Source organism: Sabethes cyaneus, chromosome 2, assembly GCF_943734655.1.
Source record: "Sabethes cyaneus chromosome 2, idSabCyanKW18_F2, whole genome shotgun sequence".
In the NCBI taxonomy this organism is placed as follows: domain Eukaryota; kingdom Metazoa; phylum Arthropoda; class Insecta; order Diptera; family Culicidae; genus Sabethes; species Sabethes cyaneus.
In genome coordinates this window covers 26,336,864-26,364,151 of record NC_071354.1, presented here as the reverse complement: position 1 = coordinate 26,364,151, position 27,288 = coordinate 26,336,864, and the positions used below count along the sequence as shown (strand labels likewise).

Below are 27,288 nucleotides of genomic sequence, written 5' to 3'. Positions count from 1 at the left end.
GTGTGTGTGTGTGTGTGTGTGTGTGTGTGTGTATGTGTGTGTGTGTGTGTGTGTGTGTGTGTGTGTGTGTGTGTGTGTGTGTGTGTGTGTGTGTGTGTGTGTGTGTGTGTGTGTGTGTGTGTGTGTGTGTGTGTGTGTGTGTGTGTGTGTGTGTGTGTGTGTGTGTGTGTGTGTGTGTGTGTGTGTGTGTGTGTGTGTGTGTGTGTGTGTGTGTGTGTGTGTGTGTGTGTGTGTGTGTGTGTGTGTGTGTGTGTGTGTGTATGGATGTGTGTGCAGCTCATTGTCAACCGCCTGTTTCTCTGAGATGGCTGAACCGATTCATCCGCTATTACTTTTGTTTGAAAGGTATTCATGCCTAGTATATCACCATTCAGTTGTTTCGTGGTCCGATTTTTCGTTTAAAAGTTATAAGCAAAAATGTGAAAACTACGTGACACGGTTTTTTCCGAAACTACACAACCAATTTTAATGATCTTAGTATCAAATGAAAGCTCTTGCTATCGTTAAACTTTTTACCAAGTTTCATTGAAAACCAATATTCAGTTTAAAAGTTACGCTTAAAAAACCTGCTTTGACAAGGTCCAAATGATCGCCTGTTGCTCAGAGATGGCCAAACCGATTTATGCGCTATTAGTTTCATTTGGATGGTAATATTTTCGTTTCGTTCAGTTTCTATAACAGTTCGAAAGTAATCGGCTCTTTAGTTTTTCTATATTTTTGGATTGCAAAATACCCGATTTTGTTGTAAAGTTTGCTCAACGCGTTCAGTAGTCATCCCCAGTACTACAATATCGTAGAATAAAAGTGATTTGTGCATTCATCTGGTTTCGCAGAGGATTATTCATCTCATACCGCTAGCTGTTTTGTTTTCGGAATCGCGTTTCATAAACCGACAGCACCAGCTTCTTCGTCAAATTTTTGACATTGCCTTGAGTGTTATCTTCGCCTACGAATCAACACACACAACGTAATGGAGAAAAAACAGTGCTGCGAATGCAATACCGAAATAAACGATTTAGAACCATTGCGTTGCGGTTTTTGCGAGGCTTACATGCATATAGGCCAGCAGTGCTGCGGCATTAATGTCCGTGGATTAAAAGATGCCCTCACTCAAGGAAAGGTTTTGCTACTGTGTTCTACATGCAGAGCTGAACTGAATAACCGCAGCGTAAAAGCGTATATTGCTGAAACACAATGTCAACCTATCGCTCCATCTACCATCTCCAACCTACCATCTGTTCTATCTGCGCAATGCGAACAATTGTGTGAAATTGTGCAAACGCTAAGCACAAAAATCGACAGCATCTCATTGAATCCAATGATGCCACTTGCTCCACTACAACAGTGCGACACGCCAACTTGGCCTGTGCGTGGTGCTAAACGTCGTCGCGAAGAGCCTCTGCCTTCCAATGCGGTGGCTACTGACCGTGGAACAAAAGACATTTCATTAAATGATCTTTCGATTGTTTCCATTCTGCCCAATACTACGCCAGCTAGATTTTGGCTGTATCTTTCTGGATTAAATCCGTTAGCCAATAACAGCGACGTGCAAAAAATCGTCTCCCAATGTTTAAATGTTCCCGACACCGTCGAAGTAATACGACTAGTACCCAAGGGCAAGGATATTAGCCAATTGTCCTTTGTGTCGTACAAAGTTGGGCTTGATCCTGCACTGAAAAGTCGAGCCCTGGATCCCTCGTCTTGGCCGGCTGGTGTGCTGTTTAGAGAATTCGTAAACCAACCAAAAAACTTCAGCGGACCACCCAGATCAATGGAAAGAGAGAGAATGTAAATTCAAGGCGATTTTTGTTGGAAGATGGGAGCCCCAGGGTTCCCATCAGAGGCGAGTATTTCTGCGTACATTCTAATCTTTCTGCCCTCAGCGATTCCGTATTGCAGCGTGATGTGAATGATGTGACTGACATAACTTTCTACCTCCAAAATGTGCGCGGATTGAGGACCAAAATTGACGAATTTTTTCTGACGACTCAAGAGTGCGATTTTGACGTAATATTTTTAACCGAGACCGGACTAGACGACCGCATCGACTCGCTGCAATTATTCGGAACGTCTTATAATGTTTTCCGTTGTGACCGTAATCCACGCAACAGCGATAAATCCAGCTTCGGAGGTGTTCTTATTGCCGTCGCACAGTGTTACTCTAGCTCGATGGTAGAAACCACAAACAGCACTCACATAGAGCAAGTTTGTGTGAATGCCACTGTCCGTGGTAATCAATTGTCGCTCTGCTGCTCGTACGTCCCACCTGATAGGGCAAGAGACACCGATATTATTGAAAGTCATATCTCATCGGTTTGTGAGCTGTGGGACAAATGCTCTGATAGTGACTCGTTACTGGTGTGCGGTGATTTTAACCAACCTCGTATTGAATGGGGATCGGATGGGATTCGAAATGTGGGATCCACTGCTCAGTTGCCTGGTGCTAGTGCGGCTTTGATTGACGGTATGAACTTTTTGAATCTCACTCAAGTCAATACACAACAAAACTATCTTGGGCGCCTTTTGGACCTGGTGTTTTGCACTTCAGGCTGCTTATTCTCGGTCGATCGCTGTGCCGCCCCGTTGCTTCCTGTCGACCCTCATCATCCACCACTTGTAATATCGCTGCCGGCTGGTGACAATGGTATCGATCCGGTTTTGACTGATGAAACAAAAAAATTAAATTTTCGTAAGATCAATTTTTCTGCATTGGAACAGTACTTACTTTCTATCGATTGGAGTACCTTACTTGCGCATGTCGACGTTGATGAGATGGCTCTGCAGTTTTGTGATACTATATCGCAATGGATGAATTCGAACGTACCTCTCGTGAAGCGACCGGCTACGCCCGCGTGGGGCTCCCCACATCTTAGACTATTAAAAAGGCAACGCAACCGAGCACAACGTGCATATCGTAGAAATAAAACAGCGCTAACTCAACGTAATTTTAAACAGTCTAGTGACGAATACCGTCGTCTCAACGCCGCTCTATATAAATCCTATGTATTACGTGTGCAAACTGACCTCCGGAAAAAACCGAAAACTTTTTGGAATTTCGTCAACTCTCTCTCAACTCTTCTATTCCTTCCCGTGTGTACCTTGATGGAATTGAATCTACAACCGTTCCTGACTCTTGTGAGCAGTTTGCAAAGTTTTTTACGTCTGTATTCGCCGATAAGACTGCTTCTGATCTGGACGCACAAATCGCTGTATCATATGTTCCTGCTGATTTGATCGACTTGAGCGTGTTTGAGATCAATAACGAAATGGTAATGGCCGGCGGCAAAAAGTTGAAGCGTTCTTTCTCCGCCGGACCTGATGGTATTCCAGCTGTAGTTTTGAGTCGTTGCATCGTGCCATTGGCCACTCCTCTATGTACTATTTTCAACAAATCGTTTGAACAATGCAAATTCCCGAATATTTGGAAGCAGTCGTTTATGTTTCCCGTTTATAAAACTGGCGACCGTAGAAACGTAAGAAATTATCGTGGAATTACTAGCCTATCTGCAGCGTCAAAGCTGTTTGAGATAATCGTGAGTGGAGTGATGTTGTCCCGCACAAAAAATTATATATCTACAGCTCAGCATGGTTTTATGCCGGGTCGTTCCGTTTGCACAAACATGATGGAATTTACTTCGGCTTGCATCTCGCATATGGAGAACAAGAAGCAAGTTGATGTAATTTACACAGACTTGAAAGCAGCTTTTGACCGAATTGATCATGCAATATTATTGCGGAAACTTTCCCGGGTCGGTGCATCTCCACAGATGATACAATGGCTGAGCACGTACCTGCGTGGTAGAATGTTGCGTGTGAAACTAGGTTCCTGTGTATCCTCTCAATTTACTAACGTTTCTGGAGTTCCGCAAGGCAGCAATTTTGGCCCGTTGCTTTTCTCGCTGTTTTTCAACGATGTCACCTTCCAGTTGGCTACCGGATGCAGACTTGTGTATGCTGATGACCTTAAACTGTTTCTAGCTGTTGAAAAAGTTGATGATTGTCGCCGCCTACAAGCTCTACTCGATATTTTTGTTGTTTGGTGCAAACGAAACTGGCTCACAATAAGTGTTGCTAAATGCGAGGTGATGCGCCTTTATCGCTTAAAAAATCCGATCTTCTTTAGTTACCGAATTGATGGACTTGATTTGCGCAGAGTCGAACATGTTACGGACCTTGGCATTTTACTTGATACTAAGCTAACGTTTAACGCACATCGCGAGTCAATTATTTCTAAAGCAACGCGTCAACTCGGATTTATTTCAAAAATCGGACGGGATTTCAAGGATCCATACTGCCTTAAATCACTATATTGCGCCCTTGTCCGACCGCTGCTTGAGAACTGCAGCTTAGTATGGTGTCCACAGCAACTGTCGTGGAACTTACGCATCGAAAGAGTGCAAAGAAGATTTATCCGAATAGCTTTGCGACATTTACCGTGGCGTAATCCGGTAGATCTTCCACCGTACATGGATCGTTGCCGCCTACTTGACCTCGAATCTCTGGAGTATCGACGTAAAACCCAGCAGGCGGCGTTTGTGTCTAAAGTCTTGAATGGTGAAATCGATTCCCCACAACTTTTATCGCTCATGGATTTCCGCGCTTCACAACGAAATTTGAGATCGACCGGTTTACTGCAAGCACCATTTCATCGTACTGCCTTTGGATGTAACGAACCTGTAACTGCCTGCGTCAGGATGTTTTCGAGAGTAGAAGAACTGTTCGAATTTGGACAGCCATCGCATAAGTTTGTGCAGAAAATACGAAGTAGCCATCTCTTATAGTAATTAGTATTCATGTAGACCATTATTGTCAGATGAATTAACAAAATAAATAAAAATAAAAATAAAATATAGCCGGATAGATCACTATTGAATTGTTTTTTGATTGGACTTTTAGTTTGAAAGTTATGAACAACCGTATACACCACACCAAAATTTACTATAATTTATAATAATTTTAACCAAGTTAATTTGCCTAATTTCAATTATTTTAATGTCAAACGAGAGGTTTTGACACTACGAATATATATGCAAAATTTCATAAGAATTGGTTTTTCCGGTCAAAAGATATTAACCCTCGAACACTCGCTCCAACATTTGTAACACGGTTACTCGCGCGCACAATAGCCCCAAACCAAAGAAAACGTGCGCACTAGATTTTTGGCTTTACATTTTACATTTGCTGATATTGACCAAACTCGTGACCTTAGTCATGACCTTGAAATGCGGTCAGGCATATATTAATATTTTTTTTTGAAACGATGATTCTACAATTGATGAAGGGACGATAAGGGAAAGTAATGAAGAAGGATTTTTTCGGGAATGAAGGGGAAGGGTGGAAAGGAAGGGGGGGGGGGGGGGGGTAATAGGTAGCTATGGTTAACAAGTTGTCGTTGTGACTCCTATCTTTTGTCCAATGCTGGAAGGTGCATGGGTCGAACCAAGCTGTAATCAGAGATTATAACCGGATTTGAACCCACAACACCTGCCAGGGCGTGTCGCTCACTGGTACCCGTGTACCTTTGAACCACAGAGGCGTTCATAGCTTCTAGAATTTTCATTTCTCCATTTCCAAATTTTGCATGCTTCTTCGAGAAAGATTAACAAATATTTTCAAGTAAAAAAAATCGAGAAAAAAAAGTTCCAACTTTGAAAAAATTGCAATTGTTTATAAAAATGCGCTATTTAACTATTGAAAAACAATCGAAAGGAGGTATGGTATTCCAATTTTGAAAGCTTGTGGAATAGTGAACACATCTGGTACAAAGTCATTTTTTGATATTACAAACTATGTTTACAATCAGTATTTAAAAAATAGTGATTTTTTCGGATTACAATACTTTAAAAAATCATATCTTGCGAATTCCAACAGTAACATCGAAATACAAAAATACGTGTCGATTTTTTTTAACAAAGAACGTAAAAAAAATATTCCGAAGAGAAAAAAAATTTTGACTGTAAATTGCGTGGCGAGTCACAGCGAGTGACAATTGTCGTATTGATCACGTGACTCGCAGAATAAGGGCAATTGAACATTTAACATTGAAAAAATTTACTCTGACCCTTCAAAATGGTTGTTGTTGAAATCATGGAATTTTTATGCTTTATGGCGAAGTTATCCATGTTGTCTCACTGTTCCTGCTATTTCACTGTTGACTACTTTCCCCTACTTAATACTAACAAACCTTCAAATGAGGCACAAATGTCGGTTAAACTTCCATGAAATTTAAATTAAAATTTGTTGAAAATATTTTTTATAATGCAAGGTTTTACCATCGATGGTGAGAACGGTAGAGGGAAATAATGAAATATAGGTGTTCAACGCATCGCAGGAAAGACAAGGCGTGAAGCGAAAAATTAGGTAAGAAAGAGTAATTGAAGCAACGCTTATTAAGTTTGTATAACATTCCTCTTTACCCAAGCGTAGAGGTCCGCGGATCGAACCAAGCTATAATCATTTAGTACATATATGGGTCAACGAGAGAACTAAATTATCTCCAAATTGCTGTTAAAGAGGGTTATACAATAGCGCGTTTTACCCCGGTTGGGCATTTTATCCACAGTTCCACCACTATGACCACTGTGCATGGGAGAGCGGAAGATTCGTCTACTTATACGCTTGCTTTTTACTTTTTCAGTTATGTCTTAATTGAAGTCAATTGGATCATCTACTGCTTTAATAAGTCACGTTGTGAGACTCCACGCGAGTTCTTACCGCTGGTCTTAAATATTTCGTCACATGATGGTTGACGCTTATTGCACTTTCCAAAATAATTCAAAGAACTGTCCAAAGAGGTTGTAAGGGTTGTCGCAATCATATCGGTTTGATAATAATCGAAAGAAGGATCTGACTGTCTGAATCTATTGCACATAGGGTATGCTGCTGCTTCGTCGTAATTGCCTATTCCCGTCCTATCCAATACAAATTATTAAAAATATCAGCGATTTTTATGACACACAATGCAAAATTAGTTATTCCCTAATATTTTAGTTTGTTGCCTCTCATACGCAATCAATCAAAGTGAGCTGAGATCCATTTAAATGCTTTTTTTCATTAAAGAATTCCTACCAGCCAAATTTCCAACGTTTTTTCGTGCGACGAAGAAGAAAATGTCGACTAATTGTTTCAATTTCCGTCATTCATAAATGAAAATAACTCATGCAAGCCATTGTCGTTATTCTACAGCCGGGAAAACTTGCATTACTTGCAGAAATTTTGCAGAATAACATTTGTCATGCTGTCCTTCACAAATACATACGCACTAGCTTCATAAACATTATTGTGATTTTTAGTTCAGACGATGAAAAATTTTGATGAACGGATTTTAAAACGGTACGACGAATTTAAGATATAAAGTCAGTTGCGTAATTTCAATCGAATGCTTTATTAATCGCTTTGTAGTGAATTCAAAGGGCACGGATCGGAAGGTAAGTGTGTTTGATTTAAATCAGCAGCAGAGATTTTGGAGTATGTATTCATTAAATCCACCTAAGTAATGGTGAAAATTAGAGTGACTTTCCTTACTACGACGGGAATTAGAAATAAACCCTAATTGTGATAAAATGTTTTATGGCGTAGCTTTCGAACCCCTTTCTTAAGTTTAAGACTAATTTTGATTTGTTTGCAGTTATTATATTATTTCCAACAAAACATGGTTAAATAGAATAAGATCAAGTCGGGGTGAATACAGTGAATGCATCCTTAAAATTAAAACAATCAACGCAGCCTCTGATAAACTTTTAAAAGAAAACCACACTGGAAAGTTTTTGCCATAAAAACCACATCCCAAGACAGACGCATAGTCCCACCCACCGCCGATGTTCTGCACCTCCATCCGTTCCAGTTTATCCGCATAGTTTTGAACCATTGTTTTTGTTTTGTTTCTTCCTTACAGAACCCACTGGAAGCCATCCAATGAACGCGGTCGGAAAACTCATCGTCACGACGCCCGAGCAGTGCTCCCTGCGGTGCAATCCGATCCGCAACACCATCGACACGCTGCTGGAAAGCTAGACAATGTGGAAGGTTAATTAAAGATTACCCTTCCTCCGTGTGTTGAGCCGACCGTGCGGCCTGCCTGCCTGTCGTTTTTTACTTCCTATACCTGGAACTGGAGCAACGCATCCAAACCCAAGAAGTGAGAAAACAAATTAAAAAGTTGTCTCCACGGTTGTCGCCGTGGGCGGTTCGGTTCGGTTCGGTTCGATTCGGTTGGCAACGGGGCCGGCAGGTGCTTTTACCGATGTTTCGGATAAGAAATCACGACAGAAGTGATTGAAGCGAAGAAAATCCTGTACGACAATTCCTGAAAAGTTTTCTGCCTATCTGTGGGTTATTTTGGGGTGGTAACCCCGCGCGCCGAAAGTGAGCTTGGTGAAAGTGAAAAAAAGAGGAGAAAACCAGTGCGGAAAATGACTGAGATATTGCGGAGGTGCGGTTGCTTCCGGCGAAATCGACGCGGTTCCAGCATCGAGGACTCGTCCTCCTGCCGGTCGTCGGAGATCGAACGGGGTGGTGAGACTGTACCGCACAAAGCCAGACAGCTGAAGCTGTTCAAGTCCAAGACCTGGTGCCAACGGTGGCGAAAAACCGGCCGCGGGAGCATGACGAAGGTCGAACGAAGTAAGTGCTTTATTGTTAATATATGTATTGTCGGTCTCTTCTCTTGATATCGCTGAAAGGGTGGTTTCTCATTGAATTATGTGTTCGTTGGCAGTTTTTCATACTTGCGGTGTAAATTGATGACTAAAGTTTTATGAAGTTTACGCTTTTAAAAGAATATCTGTAGAAAATTGCGTGATATTCTTTGCTTTTTCCGCTTCCAGACACACTCACGCATTAATAAGTACTTCTAACTGTAATCAAAGCTATAATTACCAATAAAGTAGGACACCAAATAAGTGGGAAAATCTTTATTGTTTTACATGTTGTTTCTTTTATTTCCTCGTTACAATGATGTGGTAGTTAAATGTCTGTTCCGATGTACGTCTCACTCCATACAGATTCAGCGTACAAACATCGACTGACAGCAAAAAGGAAATCAGTCGATGGATAACTATCAATCAGAAGGATGGAATGATGGAATGGTGGTGGGACAAAAACCAGAAAAGAATAGTCAATGGAAAATAAATTGTGATTGATGATATTTTTGTTTTACCATGTGGGTGTATAGGTGAAAGATCGATCCCTTGTGAACCTCCCGTTTCACTGTCGAGCAAGGTAAAAAACTAATCCCGTGACGATGGCAGTCGTCGATATTTTCGGTGTCCTTTTCTCTACTTCCAATTTAATCATTCAAGCAAATAAAGTGAAAATCGACACCCACATCGAACTCTAATCATTTCGTTCCCAATTTAGCAACGGACTGAACCGAATTTGTTCATTTTCCTGACGACGTCATACCTACCGGTGAAATATTCTTTTAACAAACAAGGTATATCCTTTAATCCCCTTTTTCCGTAGCTTTTCACATTTGTAACCAAGTAACCAAGTCTCTAGTCAGCGTCACTGCCGTGTGGGAAGCAATCGCTTGAAAACCCCAGTATCAGACGGGAGGAGTTTTTATGAATGAAATCGCAGGGAAAATCCAGCTTCCACCTGTCTGCCGATTGCGATGAGCTAAAATTATCCGGCTTTCGAGTTTTAGTTACTCGGCTGCTTGCGACTACGTCGTCGTTGTCGACGGCATTCGGGTTGGAAAAGATTCGTTTTGCCCGGGGACTACTATAGAAGGCAAGAGCTCCGCGTTGAAGCGCGATGTAAAATTCCACATCAATGAAAATGTCATCATGTTTACTATGACATTCCACTTTGACTAAATTCTTTAGTGGCTAAAGCGCGATGAAAGTTTCTCCGATGGAGGAACTTCGAGTGGGAGGAAGGTCCACATTTTTGGGGAGCAATGTGATATGCGAAAGCAAACACCAAATAGCTTTGGTGCCGCTCGTTAATTATAGCCCACATATTGTGGCACATATATTTCCTGTTATACATTTATATCCTATTATTAGCATGCGTGCCATCCGAAATTGTTTACATAGATTCTTTCCGCCTACAAGCGAAACTAAATTATCTACAACAAGTATGCTTTCAGCTGTCGCGTCCACAAAGGAAATTCCCTAAGGAAATGTTATCATAGAGGCTATTATGAGCGCTGCAGAAAATATTTTTTGGATTACTTTAATTGAAGAAATTAATTGAATTGAAGCAGACACCGACGAATCCTACAAGCCGGGCTAAGTTAAGTCTGGTTAAGTCTAATGCTTGGATTTCCTTTCATTTAGCTACCTTTCATGTAGTTTGTTTTGTGCTATGCGCGAGCGCTATCGCTTATTCTCCTACTAATTTCCGACTAACGACGAGAGCCGCTTACTCATGCTATCACATAGGGTAAAGAACCGGTTTTAAGCAGTCTAAGCGGGTCACTGATTGTTTTACCTTATTACAAGCGATGGGTTGACTAAGTGGGGGATATCACCATAGCAATCTTCTTGCTATCTTTAGTTCTTCAAGCTGTTACCTTCGGAAGACACTATTGTTCAGCTAAACTTTTGATTTTTCGCTTTAAAAGTTCGAGCGGTGGAACTAGTTTTGATCATACCCAACATATTTTCACCCTCATGGTGCTTTGTTAAGCAATCCTGAAATCTGAATTTTTTTACGTCCCCATAAAAAAACACTCGAACTATTCCCCCTATTCAGTAAGTTCGCGTTCCTATCAGCGACCTACAAATCGGCATCTGATGCGTAATCGGCATAGCGTATCGGCATAAATGCGTAAAATGCCATCTGTCTAAATTGTTTATCGGGGCATACACTCACCGCACCGCTCGGCAAACGGTATTCGTCGTCTCTTTTATTCTCTAGTGTTCTTATGGGAAACTGCGAGTTTGACGTCTCACTCGCTGTTCATAAGGATGGTGGGAGAACAAAAGAGGTAAACATATAGCAGTACATACGGTCCGAATCATCTAAACTAAAGAATACTAAAGAATCAATGGATCAGAATTGAACTCCGTTGTCCATAAATCCCTTCCTCACGATGGTTTTTGTGAAGTGATATGCAACAACTTGCTTCCATCTCGATTTAACTTCTACTGCCATGAAAATCATGAATCATCGTCATTTAAATTGTAACAATACTGAACTATTGGTTGAATAACCATAAGCCATCCCGTTGAACACAAAGGCACACACTCTTTTCTCTTTTCTTCTAGCACTGATGTTATCTTGTCGTTATCTTGTCGAGGCGATCAAAATCTTCGAAGATTCCGTTATCAAGAGCCACCGGTTGAAGTTTTTCTCGTAAATTTTGATACATGGCAATCATCGTTCCTTGCACTCTATTTCGTACGCAGTTGTTCCACGAGGAAACCTGATGCTACTTCACGGTCGCTTTTTGTTCCATATTTTTCAAATTCTGGAAAGAAAAGAACGTTAGGTAGAACTAGTTGGTGCTAAAGGGGCATGTTTGAGCTAAAATAAATGAAACGCAGCAACTTCATATCGACGCTTTTTTTTTATTAATTTAACAACTTCAGGTGGTTCAACGCGCTTTAGGAATTTCTGTACTAAACAGATACGCCCAGGTTCTGCTACAGAAACAGTAACAAGTTAGCGTTCGTTACATTTATGATGTCTCGGTTAGAAAGGAAATGGTCTTCTCTACCCAGGCCAGCACACAGGGCACTCAGAGCTGGAGGTGGTGTTGCTATTCTACTATCTGAGCATGGAAGGGTGATACTTTCCAGAAACCCTGCCCTTTCTCTGCTAGCAAGGACAACCATGAGATCACGGAAGACGGTTATCTTCAACGAGCGGAGATAGCGACCCAAAGGGGAGACCTATGAACTTAGAGAATAGAGAATCCACACAAAACATAAGCGGTGATGACCGCCTGTTGATGCAAGATAACGAAAGACCAAGTGCATTTGCTAGAAATAGAAAGCTTATGTGTTTTTATTTATTTATTTATTGATTTTATTCATCTGACTTGGGTCTTAATGAATTTGGGGAAAAAGCCGGGAAGGCATAAAATACCCTTCTTTTTGGTTGTATTAAACTTAACAAAACAAACTTAGGAGCTAGCAATAAAGCTTAAAAGTGTACAGGTTAAAATAACATCTGTTTCAAACCCACTCACAGCGAGCATCAACAGCGTACACAACCGGTGTAATATCGGGGGCAACATTAATATAATCGATGTTAAACGGAAAGCAACTCCGATCCCGACTTCCTCGTGATACCAGGCGGAATACGAGCAACCTTAGCGGAGATCGGGTAACCAACTCCGGTGGAAACTAAGGTCGTATACTAACCGGGAAGGAGGTATAGTGAGTCTCGGCACTATAAGATGGCAGCCCCATCGCGAGGCTCGGTAGTGTTGCCCCAGTACGGTTACACACCTAAATTAAATCACATTTACAAAAATCTAGTAAATTTGGAGCATTGAATATTCAGCATCGACCTAGGCGACGGAACAAAGACGACGAATGGAGACTCGGTACTCTAGGTTCATTCAGTTGAAGCAACCGGATTACGACTGGAATTAGTCATAATTCGGTTACCACAACTACTTTGTAACAATCGTGCTAGTAGGGATGGAAGATAGTAATGTCCTAGCACCTGATCTCCAATAAGTCAAACGAGAAATCGGGCTGCTGAAGACCAATGAAACCGCTGGAAGGAAGGAAGGAAGGACCGCTTACCGGTAGAGCTTTATAAGCATGGCGGAGAAACGCTAGCAAAGGCTCTACACTGGGTTATTTCGAGGATTTGGAAGGAGGAAAAACTACCGGAGGAATGGATGGAAGGAGTGGTTTGTCCCATCTACAAAAACGGTGATCGGCTAGACTGCTGCAACTATCGCGGTATTACGCTGGTAAACGCCGCCTACAAGGTACTCTCCCAGATCCTGTTACGCCGGTTGTCACCGTTAGCACAAGGTTTCGTAGGGAATTATAAGGCGGGTTTCATGGGAGCTCGCGCAACTAGGGACCAAATTTTTACTATCCGAGAGATCTTGCAGAAATGTCGGGAGTACAACGTGCCCACGCATCACATCTCTATTGATTTCAAAGCAGGATACGATAGACGATACAGTCGGTCGTGACAAGCTATGGCAGATAATGCACGAACACGATTTTCCGGACAAACTGACGCGACTGATCAGAGCTACATTGGATCGAGTGATGTATTTCGTACGCATCTCTGGGACACTCTCGAGTCCCTTCGAGACGCGGGTTGACGAGGGTTGAGACAAGGTGACGGTTTATCCTGCATGCTGTTCAACATCGCTCTCCGACGAACGGGCATCGAAACGAGAGGCACGATTTTTACCAAGGGTAGCCAACTTCTAGGTTTTGCAGATGACTTTGGTATCATAGCCAGGAACTTTGCGACGGCGAAGGTAATCTACGCTACACTGAAAGCGGAGTCTAGGAGAAGTGGGCTAAAACTAAATGCGTCGAAGACCAAATACATGAAAGAAAGAGACTCAAAGGAAACAAACGCGCGTCTCCCACGAGCGGTATCCGTTGACGGCAACGAACTAGAAGTGGTAGAGGAGTTCGTGTATTTTCGTTCGTGTTCGTTTCGTGTTCGCGGACAACAACACTAGTAAGGCGATCCAGCGGCACACCCAAGCGGGAAATCGGGCCTACTTTGCCCTTAGTAAAACGCTACGACCAGGAAGTATACGCCGCCGCACGAAGCTAACAATGTACAAAACCCTTATTAGACCGGTAGTTCTTTATGGACTTGAAGCCGTGACGCTGCTCACGGGGGACATACGCGCCCTTGCCGTGTTTGAGCGAAAAGTGCTGCGGGCGATATTTAGCGAAGTACAAACTGAAAATGGGAAAGTGGCGAAAGCGTATGAATCACAAGCTACAGGCAATGTTGGTGATCCGCGAGAAAACTGCGAGTGGCATTCAACTTTTTCTCGGTATATGAAACGACATCGTCTATCAATGTATTGCTATGTTCATCGTACGATACTGCTCCGTGTGTGAGCACAATCGGCAATCCTGTGAGTTAGTTCTCTCTGTATTGTATCCTGAATGTGTACGCGCCATGGGGAATGCGATTCACTCTCTCGTGATTCGCTCTGTGTGTAAATATCACGGAAAAGGATCGCCAGGCGATAATTTTCGCAGATGAGAAAGGATTGCGATCATTGGATGATTATCGTTCTTTTTTCGATTGGTAAAAAATGTAAGATTTTTCGGTTATGGATATTTTTGTTGCAATTGTGTTGGCGAATGGAGGATATGGTGATGTCTGATATTGTTTTAATATAAATACAAGGCAGCAACTTGCTGTTTAATAAAATGTTTACAAAAAAATATTATGGCTGAATTAAAGAAATGTTGCAGCAAGTTTTGCAATTTAAGAACGAGGCAGCGCGTGGAAAGCAAAGATTTGAATGGCACTGCACGTTTATAAAACCGTTTTGCGTACTCAGTTGTGTTGATACACTTTTATTCTGGTTATCCATATCACCACCTCTGTGAATTTAGGGCCATTATACAGTGGGATTTCACATTTGGCATTTTAGTAACAAAATAATCCGTTTTTGGCAACATAAAATATTTCACTTCAAAAATATGCTTAAATAACAGTCAGTTTCCGCATACAAGCCTTAAATGACGAAAAAATGAATGTTACGAACAGTATTATTTTTATTGCCGTAGGACTACGTCTTACCGCAGGTTGCCAAAAACTTACTTGCACCGGACGGATAACTCTTGGCGGACTTGCAATCGTTGATTAATAATATTTAGTCAATTTCTAACGCAACTACAGTCAATATTTTCATATCCAAAAAGGGTCTCGATTTGGCACGGTTTCGATTTTGGCAACATAGGGGACCTGCATTTGTTGCCAAATTCGATTAGAAAAACGCGTGAATTCGCGTAAAAACCACGTAAACCTTGTAATTTTCAAACCTAGGTACGTATAAAAAAGACGTTTTGAGCACATCCACGTAAATTCCGAAAATCACGTAAACCGCGTAAATTCCGAAATTCGTTTAAAAAACCGGATTTAATCCACCTGCTGGTGAAAGGAACCTTTGCTATACCATCTTACATGTTATTTGATACAGAACTCGAAACATCTTGGGAACATAATTCAACTGTTAGTTGACGCTTTACAATTTATTCCATATAACTTGTACTGACATTTAAATATAAAGAATGACAAAACCATTTATTTGGTAGTAAAATCATTAAAATCGATTTGGTTGTCCAAAAGTTATTTGAAAATAAGTCTGGCAAAACAATGATTTTTGGAAGAGGGCCTTAGAAAAAGCCAACCTAAACGCCAAACGAAAAAAATACAAATCTAAAATTGTTTTAAAAACGAAAAAGTTTACTAAATTTGAACATAATCAAAGCACTTTTGAATTTTGATAGATCCTTTTTTACAATAAATTGCTGAGTAAGTATAGGTAAGTTATATTTAGTTACGTCCTTTTAAAGTTTTAAAGGGCAAATTGCTCATATAAAGTAAATAAAAATCATCAATTACACTTCCGCAATGAACATACATCGCAGCCTGTATTGTAATTGTTTTGCAAAATACAGTTGGATTTCGAATTTGGCAACAAATGCGTGTCGCCTATGTTGCCAAAATCGAAACCGTGCCAAAATCGAGACCCTTTTTTAAGATGAAAAAATTTAATGGATGTGCGTTAGAAATTGACTAAAGCTAATTAATCAACGATTGCAACCTTTTTATGTTTATAAAATCCGCCAAGAGCTATCCGTGTGGTGCATGTCAATTTTTGGCGACCTGCGGTTAAACGTAGTCCTACGGCAATAAAAATAATTTTTGTTTGTTCGAAATCGCAAACTTTTTTTCATGGACACACTTAGGGCAATAATTTTTCGTCATTTCAAGTATGTATGCGAAAATTGATTGATATTAACGCATATTTTTGGAAGTAAAATATTTTATGTTGCCAAAAATGGATACTTTTGTTGCCAAAATCGAGGCATGCCAAAATCTAACCATGCCAAATTCGAAACCCCACTGTATGCCCATTGGCGAGAAATTTTGAGCCGGGTTAAGTTGCCGTCGAGGGAATGACTACTTTACGACCTGAACCGAATCACATCATCTGTGATCTCAAATCACACTAGAAATATTCAAAATTCAATTGTCATCTCTTCTTCTTTTGCATCCGCCAACGCGGTTCGATACAAATCCACCTGCAAAGGCAAATCACACGTTAAGATAGCAATTTCAAATCTAGTAAAATATTTTAAAATGAAGTCTATTATGTTAAAAGACGTAGTCCTACGTCAAAATTATCAAGCTCATTTTTATGTAATAACGGTCATCTTAGTGTTTACACAACTGTGCTAGTGGTATACGGCTTCTATTTGCCAATTTCAATTCAAAATTATGCGTAGGTACCCGCCGCTCGTGGATTGTTTCCTGTGTTTGCTGCTTGCGATAAAATTTTATTCCGATCGCTGTACTGCATTATCGCCAAGTGATTCGATCGGAAGTTCAAGACTCATCACTCACTCGTATCGGGAAACGATAATTATCGCCGATCCGTTCACTCGGAGAGAATCAAATATGGCACACGCAAGCAGCGATACACACACAAAGCTTTATCGGCGATAGAGGTTCACGTGTTGTTTTTTCGCCTCATTCTTTTGCGTCTTTGGTTCTCTTTTCGCAAGAAGATACAAGCGTGCCGTGATCTGCATGTATTGAATCGGCAAATGAATGGGGAGTGAGTGAGTTTTGATCCGATTCGAACCAACCTTGGCTACAGGTACTGCTTGGGGAGACTCTCATCGTACATCTAGCAAAAGTTAGCAGGCTACGGTGGGCCGGACACGTCATAAGGATGCCGGACGACAGTGCGACGAAAATAGTCCTCTTCAACAACCCCACCGGCATCAGGAACAGAGCGGGGGGGGGGGGGGGGGGGCAACGTGCATTATGGCTCGACCAGGTCGAAAGCGACTTACTTAATTGGCCTAACGTCTTATGACAAGGCCTGCACAGTATAATTTCTCCATCTGTTTCGGTCCATGGCAACTGATCTCCAGTTCCGCGGGCACCCAGTGCTCGCTAGATCTCGCTCCACCTGGTCTTGCCACCTCGCTCGCTGTGCCCCTCTTCGTCTTGTTCCTACCGGATTTGACGCGAAAACCATTTTTGCAGGATAGTTGTCCGGCATACTAGCAACATGTCCTGCCCAACGTATCCGTCCAGCTTTAACCACTTTCTAAATACTTGGTTCGCCGTAGAGACGCGCGAGCTCGTGGTTCATTCTTCACCTCCATACACCATTCTACTGCACTCCACCAAAGATGGTTCTCAGCACCTGCCGTTCGAAAACTCCAAGTGCTCGTAGGTCCTCCTCGAGCATTGTCCATGTTTCGTGCCCGTAGAGGACAACCGGTCTAATTAGCGTTTTGTATGGTATGCACTTTGTACGGGGGCTCAGATCGTTCGACCGCAAGTGTTTGTGGAGTCCGTAGTAGGCCCGACTTCCGCTGATAATACGTCTTTTAATCTCACGGCAGATATTGGTGTTGTTCTCTGTTGCCAGTGAGCCAAGGTATACGAACTCGTCGACTACCTCGAACTCATCCCCGTCGATTACCACGGTACTGCCCAGACGAGCCCTGTCGCGCTCGGTCCCTCCCGCCAGCATATACTTCGTTTTAGACGTATTTATCTTCAATCCAATCTTCTCTGCTTCGCGTTTCAGTCTGGTGTACTGATCTTCCACCGCCTCAAATGTTCTGCCGACAGCATCCACGTCGTCAACAAAGCAGATAAATTGACTGGATTTATTGAAAATCGTGTCCCGCATTTCGATCGCTGCTCGTCTTATAACACCTTCAAGCGCAATGTTGAATAGCAGGCGGGAAAGACCATCTCCTTGTCGAAGTCCCCTGCGAGATTCGAATGGGTCCGACAATCCACCCGAGATTCTCACACAGCACTGGATCCCATCCATCGTAGCCATGATAAGTCTAGTAAGCTTACCCGGAAAGCCGTTTTCGTCCAAAATTTTCCATAGCTCTTGTCGGTTTACGCTATCATATGCGGCTTTGAAATCGATGAACAGGTGGTGTGTGGGGACTCGGAATTCGCGGCACTTATGGAGGATGTGCCGCAGGGTGAAGATTTGGTCTGTTATAGACGGACCCTCCATGAAGCCGGCCTGGTAACCTCCCACAAATCTATTGGCTATGCGATAGTCGATGAAAGAGGACTTGGGACAGCACTTTGTAGCGGCATTCAGGATAGTGATGGCTCGGTAGTTCTCACAATCCAGCTTATCACCTTTCTTGTAGATAGGGCAGATAACCCCGTCTTTTCACTCCTCCGGTAGTCGTTCCGTATCCCAAATCTTGACAATCAATTGATGCAGACAGCCGGCCAACTTGTTCGGGCCCATTTTAATAAATTCCGCTCCAATGCCATCCTTTCCCGCTGCTTTGTTGTTCTTCAGCCGCTGGATGGCTTCTTTAACTTCCCTTATCGATGGGGGTGGCACATCTTCGTCGCTTGCTACACCAATGTGGTCACTTCCTCCGCTATCATGGTCTTCCGCCTGCACGCCATTCAGGTGTTCATCGTAGTGCTGCTTCCACCTTTCGATCACCGCACGGTCGTCAAGATACCTCCATCTTTATCTCTGCACATTTCGGCACGCGACACGAAGCCTTTGCGAGATCCGTTGAGTCTCTGATTGAACTTCCGTGTGTCGTGAAAGCGGTACAGCTGTTCGAGTTCTTCGCACTCCTTCTCCTCTTGGTGGCGCTTCTTCTCCTTGAAGAGTCGGGTTTGCTGCCTCCACTTCTGTTTGTATCGCTCCACATTCTGACGGGTGGCTCAACGCAGTATTTGTACCCGCGCTGCGTTCTTCTCAGCCAATATCTGCTGGCATTCCTCGTCAAACCATTCGTTACGTCGATTTGGTACCACACTGCCTAGGACGTTCTCCTCTACGCTGTTAATGGCTGTTTTCACGGCATCCCAACAGTCCTCAAGAGGGGCTTCATCCAGCTCACCCTCTTCCGATAGCGCGGTTTCGAGAGATAACGCGCAGTTTTCGGTGAACTCCGGTTGCTTCAGTCGCGCTAGATTGTACCGTGGCGGGCGGCGGTATCGTATGTTGTTCACAACAGATAGTTTTTGACGTATCCTTACCATCACTAGGTAGTGATCCGAATCAATGGAAGAAGGCACTACGTATGGCCATGTTCTTGGAGGCGGCGAAGTCGACAAGTCTTAGGCCGTTTTCGTTCGTTTGCAGGTGAGCGCTGAACCGTCCAATCACCGGTTTGAATTCCTCCTCCTGACCAACCTGAGCATTACAGTCCCCGATGATAATTTTGACATCATGTCTTGGGCAGCGGTCGTATTCACGCTCCAACTGCGCGTAGAATTCGTCTTTGTCATCATCGGTACTTCCGAGGTGAGGGCTGTGCACGTTAATTATGCTAATATTGAACAATCGGCCCTTGATTCTTAATCTGCACATTCGGGGGTTGATCGGCCACCACCCGATCACCCGCTTCTGCATCTCGCCCATCACTATAAAAGCTGTGCCCAGCTCGTGTGTATTGCCGCTGCTCTGGTAGATGGTATGACCATCTCCATACGTACGTACCATCGTTCCTTTCCAGCATACCTCCTGCAGCGCTACGATGTCGAACTTGCGGCTCTTCACTTCTTTAGAAAGCACGTGAGTACTTCCGAGGAAATTTAGAGACCGACAGTTTCATGTTCCTAATTTCCAATCGTTAGTCCGTTTTCGTCGCCTGGGTCTTTGCCGATTGTTCTGATTAGAGTTATTATTATTACTTACGGAGCCCATTGCTTTGGGTTTTTTAGTGGTTCAGGCTTGCGAAGCCCGCAACCAACCCCACAGTATCGCCGGAGGGCCAACGTAACTCGAAGGAGCCCTCCTTCCCTGTCAGCATACGACCTTGGTTTCCACCGGGGTTGGATACCCGATCTCCACCGAGGTTGCTCGTATCCCGGCTGGTACCACGAGGAGGTTGGGGTAGGAGTTGCTAGGTAAGAGGCTGTGAACCACTGTGGGGTCTATTTTATGCCCAGTGCACAAGGCATCGATGGTACGCATTACCAAGCCGTTTACCAGCCTCCGGCTCCGGCCCGGCTCTATGCTGCTGAAGAAGAAGAAGAATACTTCCGTCTTTGTTTTTAATTTGTCGCATGAAAAAGTTTTTCGTAGCTTTCCTGTGTTTTTTTCTACAAATAAAAAATGTGTATATACAGATTCGTAATTTTTTTAACTGTTACTTTTATTACACTAAAAAACTAGGACAACTGTAACCTGTTAATGTCAAATTAATAATAATGAAGGGTACTAAAATTATATACATGTATTTTTGTAAACCAGTCTAGTTTACGTGCTTACGGATATTTCGCCCAGAGCATCTATTTCAGTACGACATGTTATTATAACATGATGGTAGTATCATCAATTAGTGTTTTTGTTAGACTAGAAAAAATACGAACCAGTTGTGCTGGAACACTTTTTCTACTAGATATGAAAATCTAAATAGTATGACTATAAAGATCAAACAAAAAAGAATGATGGAAATTAGTATCACTAATAATTTTCATAAAATGAAATTATTCATTGATTTATTCACGGCAGTAGACTATCTACTTTTCTAAATACTGTTTAGACATGGAAATGATAGAATCTTATGAAAAGCCTTGATACCTAGGTTTTATTGTGGCAACTAACTGACAAGCATGATTGACACATCTCTAGCTTACATGTTTTAATAATTTTATTACACTTTCTACTGCTTTATTGTTAGAATAAATAGTTCCAATCGTAACACAGACCATTCACTACATTCATTACCTTCATTCGATAAACGCCCATAATAATTCCGGTTTGCATCACTCTTCGTTTTGAATAATTCCCGAACATTGATAGAACCTTGTATGCATACATGTCAAGCGCTGTCAACTCAGTAAACATGTTGTGTGTTCATCGGCGCCTCTTGCCTAGGTATAATATTTTGATTTATTCTTTGGCTTCGTCGAGCTCGATGATTCATTAGCGCGGTTTCCAAACCGGATGAGGATTTGAGGCTTTCGATCTGCTCGCTTTGTGATAGCATTTTATACCGCGTTCGGGATGTACCGGATAGCTCAAAGACTAAAAGTGAAATAAATCACAATCCCAATGAATGGGATATTTTTCGGATTTGTAAATAAGGGCCTGTAGTAGTACACGTATTCTGGGATGATGACTAATGTCAACCGTCGGTCACTGGGTGCAATCCGCAGGTGGTAGAATATGTGATTTTGTTGTGTGATAAGATAAATTTTTTGATCTCATGGAAAACAACAACCACAGTTAGATAATCTCAACATCGATTAGATTACGCAGCCCAAATAACTATAAAACCGTCAAGCTCAGAAGTCGGATGTATCTCAGTTCCGAAATCGATTTCATTGACAACATGTATAAACTGTTTGTGCTAGCAGCCTTCCTGTTCGCCGATGTTCTCGGTTTGGCAGTAAGACCCTGTACGGTAACGTATACTCGGAGATAAACGTCAAAATTAACTTACCTTTTACTATGAACCAGGTCCCAACAATGCCTCCCTACCGGCTGCGGTACGAGTCCTTGGTTGCAATGAGCAACCCTGCAAGATGAAATTGAGTGACATAGTCGATTTGGATGTGGATTTCAGTGCGAATCAGGACAGTAGCACCGTAACGGCAGCCCTAAGTGTGTTTGCCGGTGCAAACCGGATACCGTACGAGCTGCCGGCCGATAAGCACAATGCGTGTAATTTCTTCAACGGGCGCGGTTGTCCTATCGAAGCAGGGCAGCCAATTAACTACCATCTGCGTACCCCGGTGGCGGCTCCGTATGCCAACGTTACCGTCGATCTGGAAAATCAACTGACCGGAGACGATGGAGAGCCGCTGTTTTGCTATCGGTTCAGGGTCCGAATTGTGTGAGTAAACTTGACGCGTTTCCGGCATTGTTTGTAAGCTATGCTTGCATTGAGCCAACCAGTGCAATCATATAAACTGGCAAATAAATAACAATTCGTGAGAATATGATTCAGCTTTTTCTATTCGAAAATTCAAGAAATAGACGCTATTAAAATAACTTAGGTACCTACTCTAATTATCTCGAACATTTTGAAACCCATTAAAAATGATCTAGGTACAATGCATTCCTAAAAAACACTTGTAATGCATGGAAGGTCACGCCATTAAACACCACGTTGAACTTTAATGTTGAAATGAAAAAATGTGGTAATACAGATGGCAGCAACCCACGACTTACTTGCCATCTACAATCAAGTAAACATACAGAAGTGTCAAATTCCAGCTACCAGCCAAGTGCCAGAGAGACCAAAGTCAAACCAAATAGCAAACGATAATCGAATTTTTTTCCTTTTTTACGATTCATGTTCATTACAAAGTTAGTGTCTAGCCGGTGGTAAATTGCCGGACGAAACCTCTCATGGGAAATAACACTTCATCCTTTCAGGGACCGAGACGGTCCACGGCATTTCGCCGTCGTCGCAGCTCCAGCGTCATCATATTGAACTGTAAGTAAGTGTCCATTCGTGAATTTGTGTAGTTTGTATTTGTCTTTTGGCACTTTTGGTCCCATTGCGCCCACCGGAACACGAAGGTTGTCTGCTCGAAGCTCCATATGATGACTGCGAATCCTTTGCGAATAGGTAGATAGGTGGAGAAAGGTCAGCAACGGCAACGTTGCCGCTTGGTGACTCAACGCCGTTCACACGTTAGCATAACCGCTTTCGGTTGTCATTCTCCACTGCAAAACCGGGGAGGCCGGGAAGAGCACCAACATTTGCCATATCGAGTTTTCATATAACCGTTCCGTTTGTGCCGGACCGTGTCACTTACTGCTTCGGGTTATGATGACTCAGAGCCGGTTCTCCATCTACTGCAGATATGTGAGCACTTAGACAGTAGCGATCCCGACTGGGAACGGTTTTTTGCTTGGTTCAAGTCTGTTTACACCTGTCCGCTCCGTGGCTATGCGGGCCCGGTCATTGGCTGGTTAGTCAAAGTGCTGCAGAATTACGCCGGCCTTTTAGTAGTCGTTGGACACGCGATTGCTGTTTGTTTTCCCCAGCCGCCCGGCCGGCCAGCTGCCGGTTCCCCATCGCCTACCCGGCGGGCGCTGGTACTCATTAGGACCGATCTCACTCGAGCCCCAGCGAGGCCAACAAAGGTGTGAAAATGGTTTCGCAGTGCCACACCGACCGACGACGACCGGTACAGGCCATAAAGACTAAATTGCTGTGACATTTCGGGGAAGGAAATCTAAATTGGTGGGAAATTGCAGCCAATATGATAGCGCAAAATATGGCTTCCTTTACTGTGGCTATTATTGGCACAATGGCAAGTTCAAGTGGGCCTTCTGATTTTATGGCTTCCTGCGGGATTGTGCTCTAACAGGTGACTGAAATTTTCATTGTGGGGGATTTACTTTTGAATTTATATAATAAAAGTAGTACCTAATTGTGAAATTGAAAAAAAAAACAATATAAGCTCCGTTCGATTAGGGATCACCGGAAAATCCAATTTAGCGCTGGAATGTTTAACTGTAGAAATGGAGCGGAAGCGAAACAGCTTCCTGCTATCTAACTGTTTTTCTATCGTCACAATCGATTAGTTTAGGAGAATGCGATGGCCCCAGTATCGAGAGTACTGACTGAGCGCTGTAAACCGAAGAAATTATATTGCCCTTCGATGTTATTCCATTCCCACTCTCGAACCTAACGTTTTTAATTAAAACCGTACAGCACCGACCGTTGGAGGAGTACGGCAGGGCAGAAAAAGCACTCAACTTCCACTGCACAGGAAAAGGCACAGAGGAGACACTCGAGACTCGAGACGAATGCCATTTGAAAAGACCTGCCTGACCTGACCTGACCATCAAGTGGGCGAATTTCCTTTCATTCCGAATGGAACCTGTCTCGGGGGTCGATAATTAATGAAGTATCGCTGGCAATGAAGCTAAAATTAGTCCTCCAGCAGCAGCAGGAAGCCCGCATACTTACTAGAACAGTTGACAATCGAATATTGCGCCGAGGTAATTCAGTCGAAACGACCATCTCTGCAATCGAAGAAAGTTTATTTACTAATTCTTCTAGCAGTGTGACTGCTGATGTTTCAATTTAAAAATTGTTGTTTGAATAAAAGCAAAATTTGCATGATAGATTTCTCTTAGTTACTTTATATTTTTATCACAAACGAGTGTTCAGAATAAATTTACATTACTGGGTGTTAACAAATCCATTTAGAAATAAGTTTTTATAATATCATTCTGTTTAGAAAAGGCATTTTTTCTTCCATTCGCGTTTTTCCTGTGAAGCTTTGCTGAAAGTTCACCGGAACTAGAAGAAGCTTGAACGTTGTTGGTGACACTTTCAATGGACCACTTGAAAAACGAATACAAGAAAAAACCCAAATACTTGTTTCACATCATTCGCAATCTTCCGACAGCGGATCTATTTCCATTTCGTTCGAATAATGGTGATGATTTTCCGAATTTTCCTTTTGGCGTTCCGCTCCAGGTGCACGCTTTGGCTAATGAACTTTCAGCGAGCAGGACTATCGGAGCGCCTTTGATGTGTCTGAGCCAGAAAGGACCCAATTATGCTAATGTATGCACCACAACCGGCAGTGTGCCTGTGCACGAAAATTTATGCGTGAAACAAACTCGACATTATCGGTTTCGGAACGGTTTAGATGCTTTAACAGTAGGCTTTCTGTTAGGTTGGGGTAAAAACTATAGGTAATTACCAAAGCGGAAATGCAATTAAAGGACCGTATCGCTATTTATAAGTACTTGAAACATATTAAATATCTAGGGGAATGTCGGTTGGGTTGCCGTATTTTCTTATTTCTTACTTCTTACTTCTTACTTCTTACTTCTTACTTCTTACTTCTTACTTCTTACTTCTTACTTCTTACTTCTTACTTCTTACTTCTTACTTCTTACTTCTTACTTCTTACTTCTTACTTCTTACTTCTTACTTCTTACTTCTTACTTCTTACTTCTTACTTCTTACTTCTTACTTCTTACTTCTTACTTCTTACTTCTTACTTCTTACTTCTTACTTCTTACTTCTTACTTCTTACTTCTTACTTCTTACTTCTTACTTCTTACTTCTTACTTCTTACTTCTTACTTCTTACTTCTTACTTCTTACTTCTTACTTCTTACTTCTTACTTCTTACTTCTTACTTCTTACTTCTTACTTCTTACTTCTTACTTCTTACTTCTTACTTCTTACTTCTTACTTCTTACTTCTTACTTCTTACTTCTTACTTCTTACTTCTTACTTCTTACTTCTTACTTCTTACTTCTTACTTCTTACTTCTTACTTCTTACTTCTTACTTCTTACTTCTTACTTCTTACTTCTTACTTCTTACTTCTTACTTCTTACTTCTTACTTCTTACTTCTTACTTCTTACTTCTTACTTCTTACTTCTTACTTCTTACTTCTTACTTCTTACTTCTTACTTCTTACTTCTTACTTCTTACTTCTTACTTCTTACTTCTTATTCGAAAAGTGGTAAAAATGCAAAAATCAGCGAGAAGAACATAAAAAACCGGGGAAACGATGACGAAAGACGATTAAGAGATAACAAAAAAAATAAAGACGTAAAACAGCTACAAAACCGATAAGAAGTCGTCGAAAAAAACGACAAAAAACGCTAAAAACGGATGCTAAAAAGAACGATGAAATGAATAAAACGATGAACGATAAAACGATGAAAAGACGACAAAAAACGACGAAAAGACAGCAATTAGACGACGAAGAAGCTGCGAAAAGACAGCCACAATATGACGGAAAGATACCGTAAAAGTTATGAAAAGTAGGCCAACCCAAGTAACGATTCTAAAGTCCCTTTTCCCTTCGAAGGAACTAAGTTCCATTGGGATCTCACTTTGTTTTTGCTTAGCTGAATACTCCTAATTGTTCTTTTTTAATATTTTATTTTTTTGTGTCCACTACCAGGAGGTTCTCATTATGAGCTCTTTGGTGCGGGGGTCGGAAGAGGGTAAAAAAAAGTCGTTTGGTTTTATTTGAATTTTGTAAAGATTTTATTGCGGTATTAATTATTACCTCTGGTTTTATTAAGGTATTACGCAATACTAAGATATTACAAGTCAAAATATACTCTTACAGCTAAGTATAAAACCTCTATATAACAGTGAATAAAGCTAATTTATTGTAGTTGCTTATAATACTCTGTTAGTTTTACAGTGCTATGAATATGGTGACCAAACAAATTTATTACTACTATTATGGAGAATATTAGAATACAACACCGAACATAGGCTATATTGCCATATTCTATTATTGTTTTGGCCGCAAACAGATATTCATTAAAACCAGGAGTGATTTGCAAAACGAAAGTTATTATCAGTTGGTTTTCATGTCACAGTCATAACTGAAATGATTTTTTTAGAGGTTGAGATTGACTAATTAAATATATTTATTTCGTTAAATCAACTAGTTTCCAAAAATTGCCAAATTTCGATGGCACGTTGGTTGTATTCACCTATTACCAATACCAATACGCAAGATAAAATTTAATGCGCATAGGCTACACAACTGCGGAAACGGCTGAAAATTGATTATTTATTCGACCAGTCACGCCGCTATAAACCAAATCAATCAGGGAGATCTGACAGTAAAACTTTTATTTTTCTGCTCACGTGTGGCGGCCCACGAAGTGTTCAATGTAGACGCGATGATTAAGCAACGAAAAGCATGATCGGTTTTATTGATGTTTTCTGCAGAGGTTGTACCTTCTGAAGAAAATAGTCCCTTGGTCGAAAGGCATTTTAATAACTCTGCTCTGCTCTGCTCTGCTCTGCTCTGCTCTGCTCTGCTCTGCTCTGCTCTGCTCTGCTCTGCTCTGCTCTGCTCTGCTCTGCTCTGCTCTGCTCTGCTCTGCTCTGCTCTGCTCTGCTCTGCTCTGCTCTGCTCTGCTCTGCTCTGCTCTGCTCTGCTCTGCTCTGCTCTGCTCTGCTCTGCTCTGCTCTGCTCTGCTCTGCTCTGCTCTGCTCTGCTCTGCTCTGCTCTGCTCTGCTCTGCTCTGCTCTGCTCTGCTCTGCTCTGCTCTGCTCTGCTCTGCTCTGCTCTGCTCTGCTCTGCTCTGCTCTGCTCTGCTCTGCTCTGCTCTGCTCTGCTCTGCTCTGCTCTGCTCTGCTCTGCTCTGCTCTGCTCTGCTCTGCTC

General features: G+C 42.1%; 1 protein-coding gene across 1 annotated transcript in view; it reads left to right on the top strand.

The window, feature by feature from the left end:
* Positions 1-8,271: 8,271 nt before the first annotated feature.
* Positions 8,272-27,288, top strand: part of LOC128734363 (serine/threonine-protein phosphatase rdgC) — a 72,150-nt gene continuing 53,133 nt past the window's right edge. Inside the window, exon 1 of the mRNA XM_053828534.1 lies at positions 8,272-8,622. Coding sequence (XP_053684509.1) covers positions 8,412-8,622 — 211 coding nt within the window. The 5' untranslated portion in view covers positions 8,272-8,411. The remainder of the gene's footprint in view (positions 8,623-27,288) is intronic.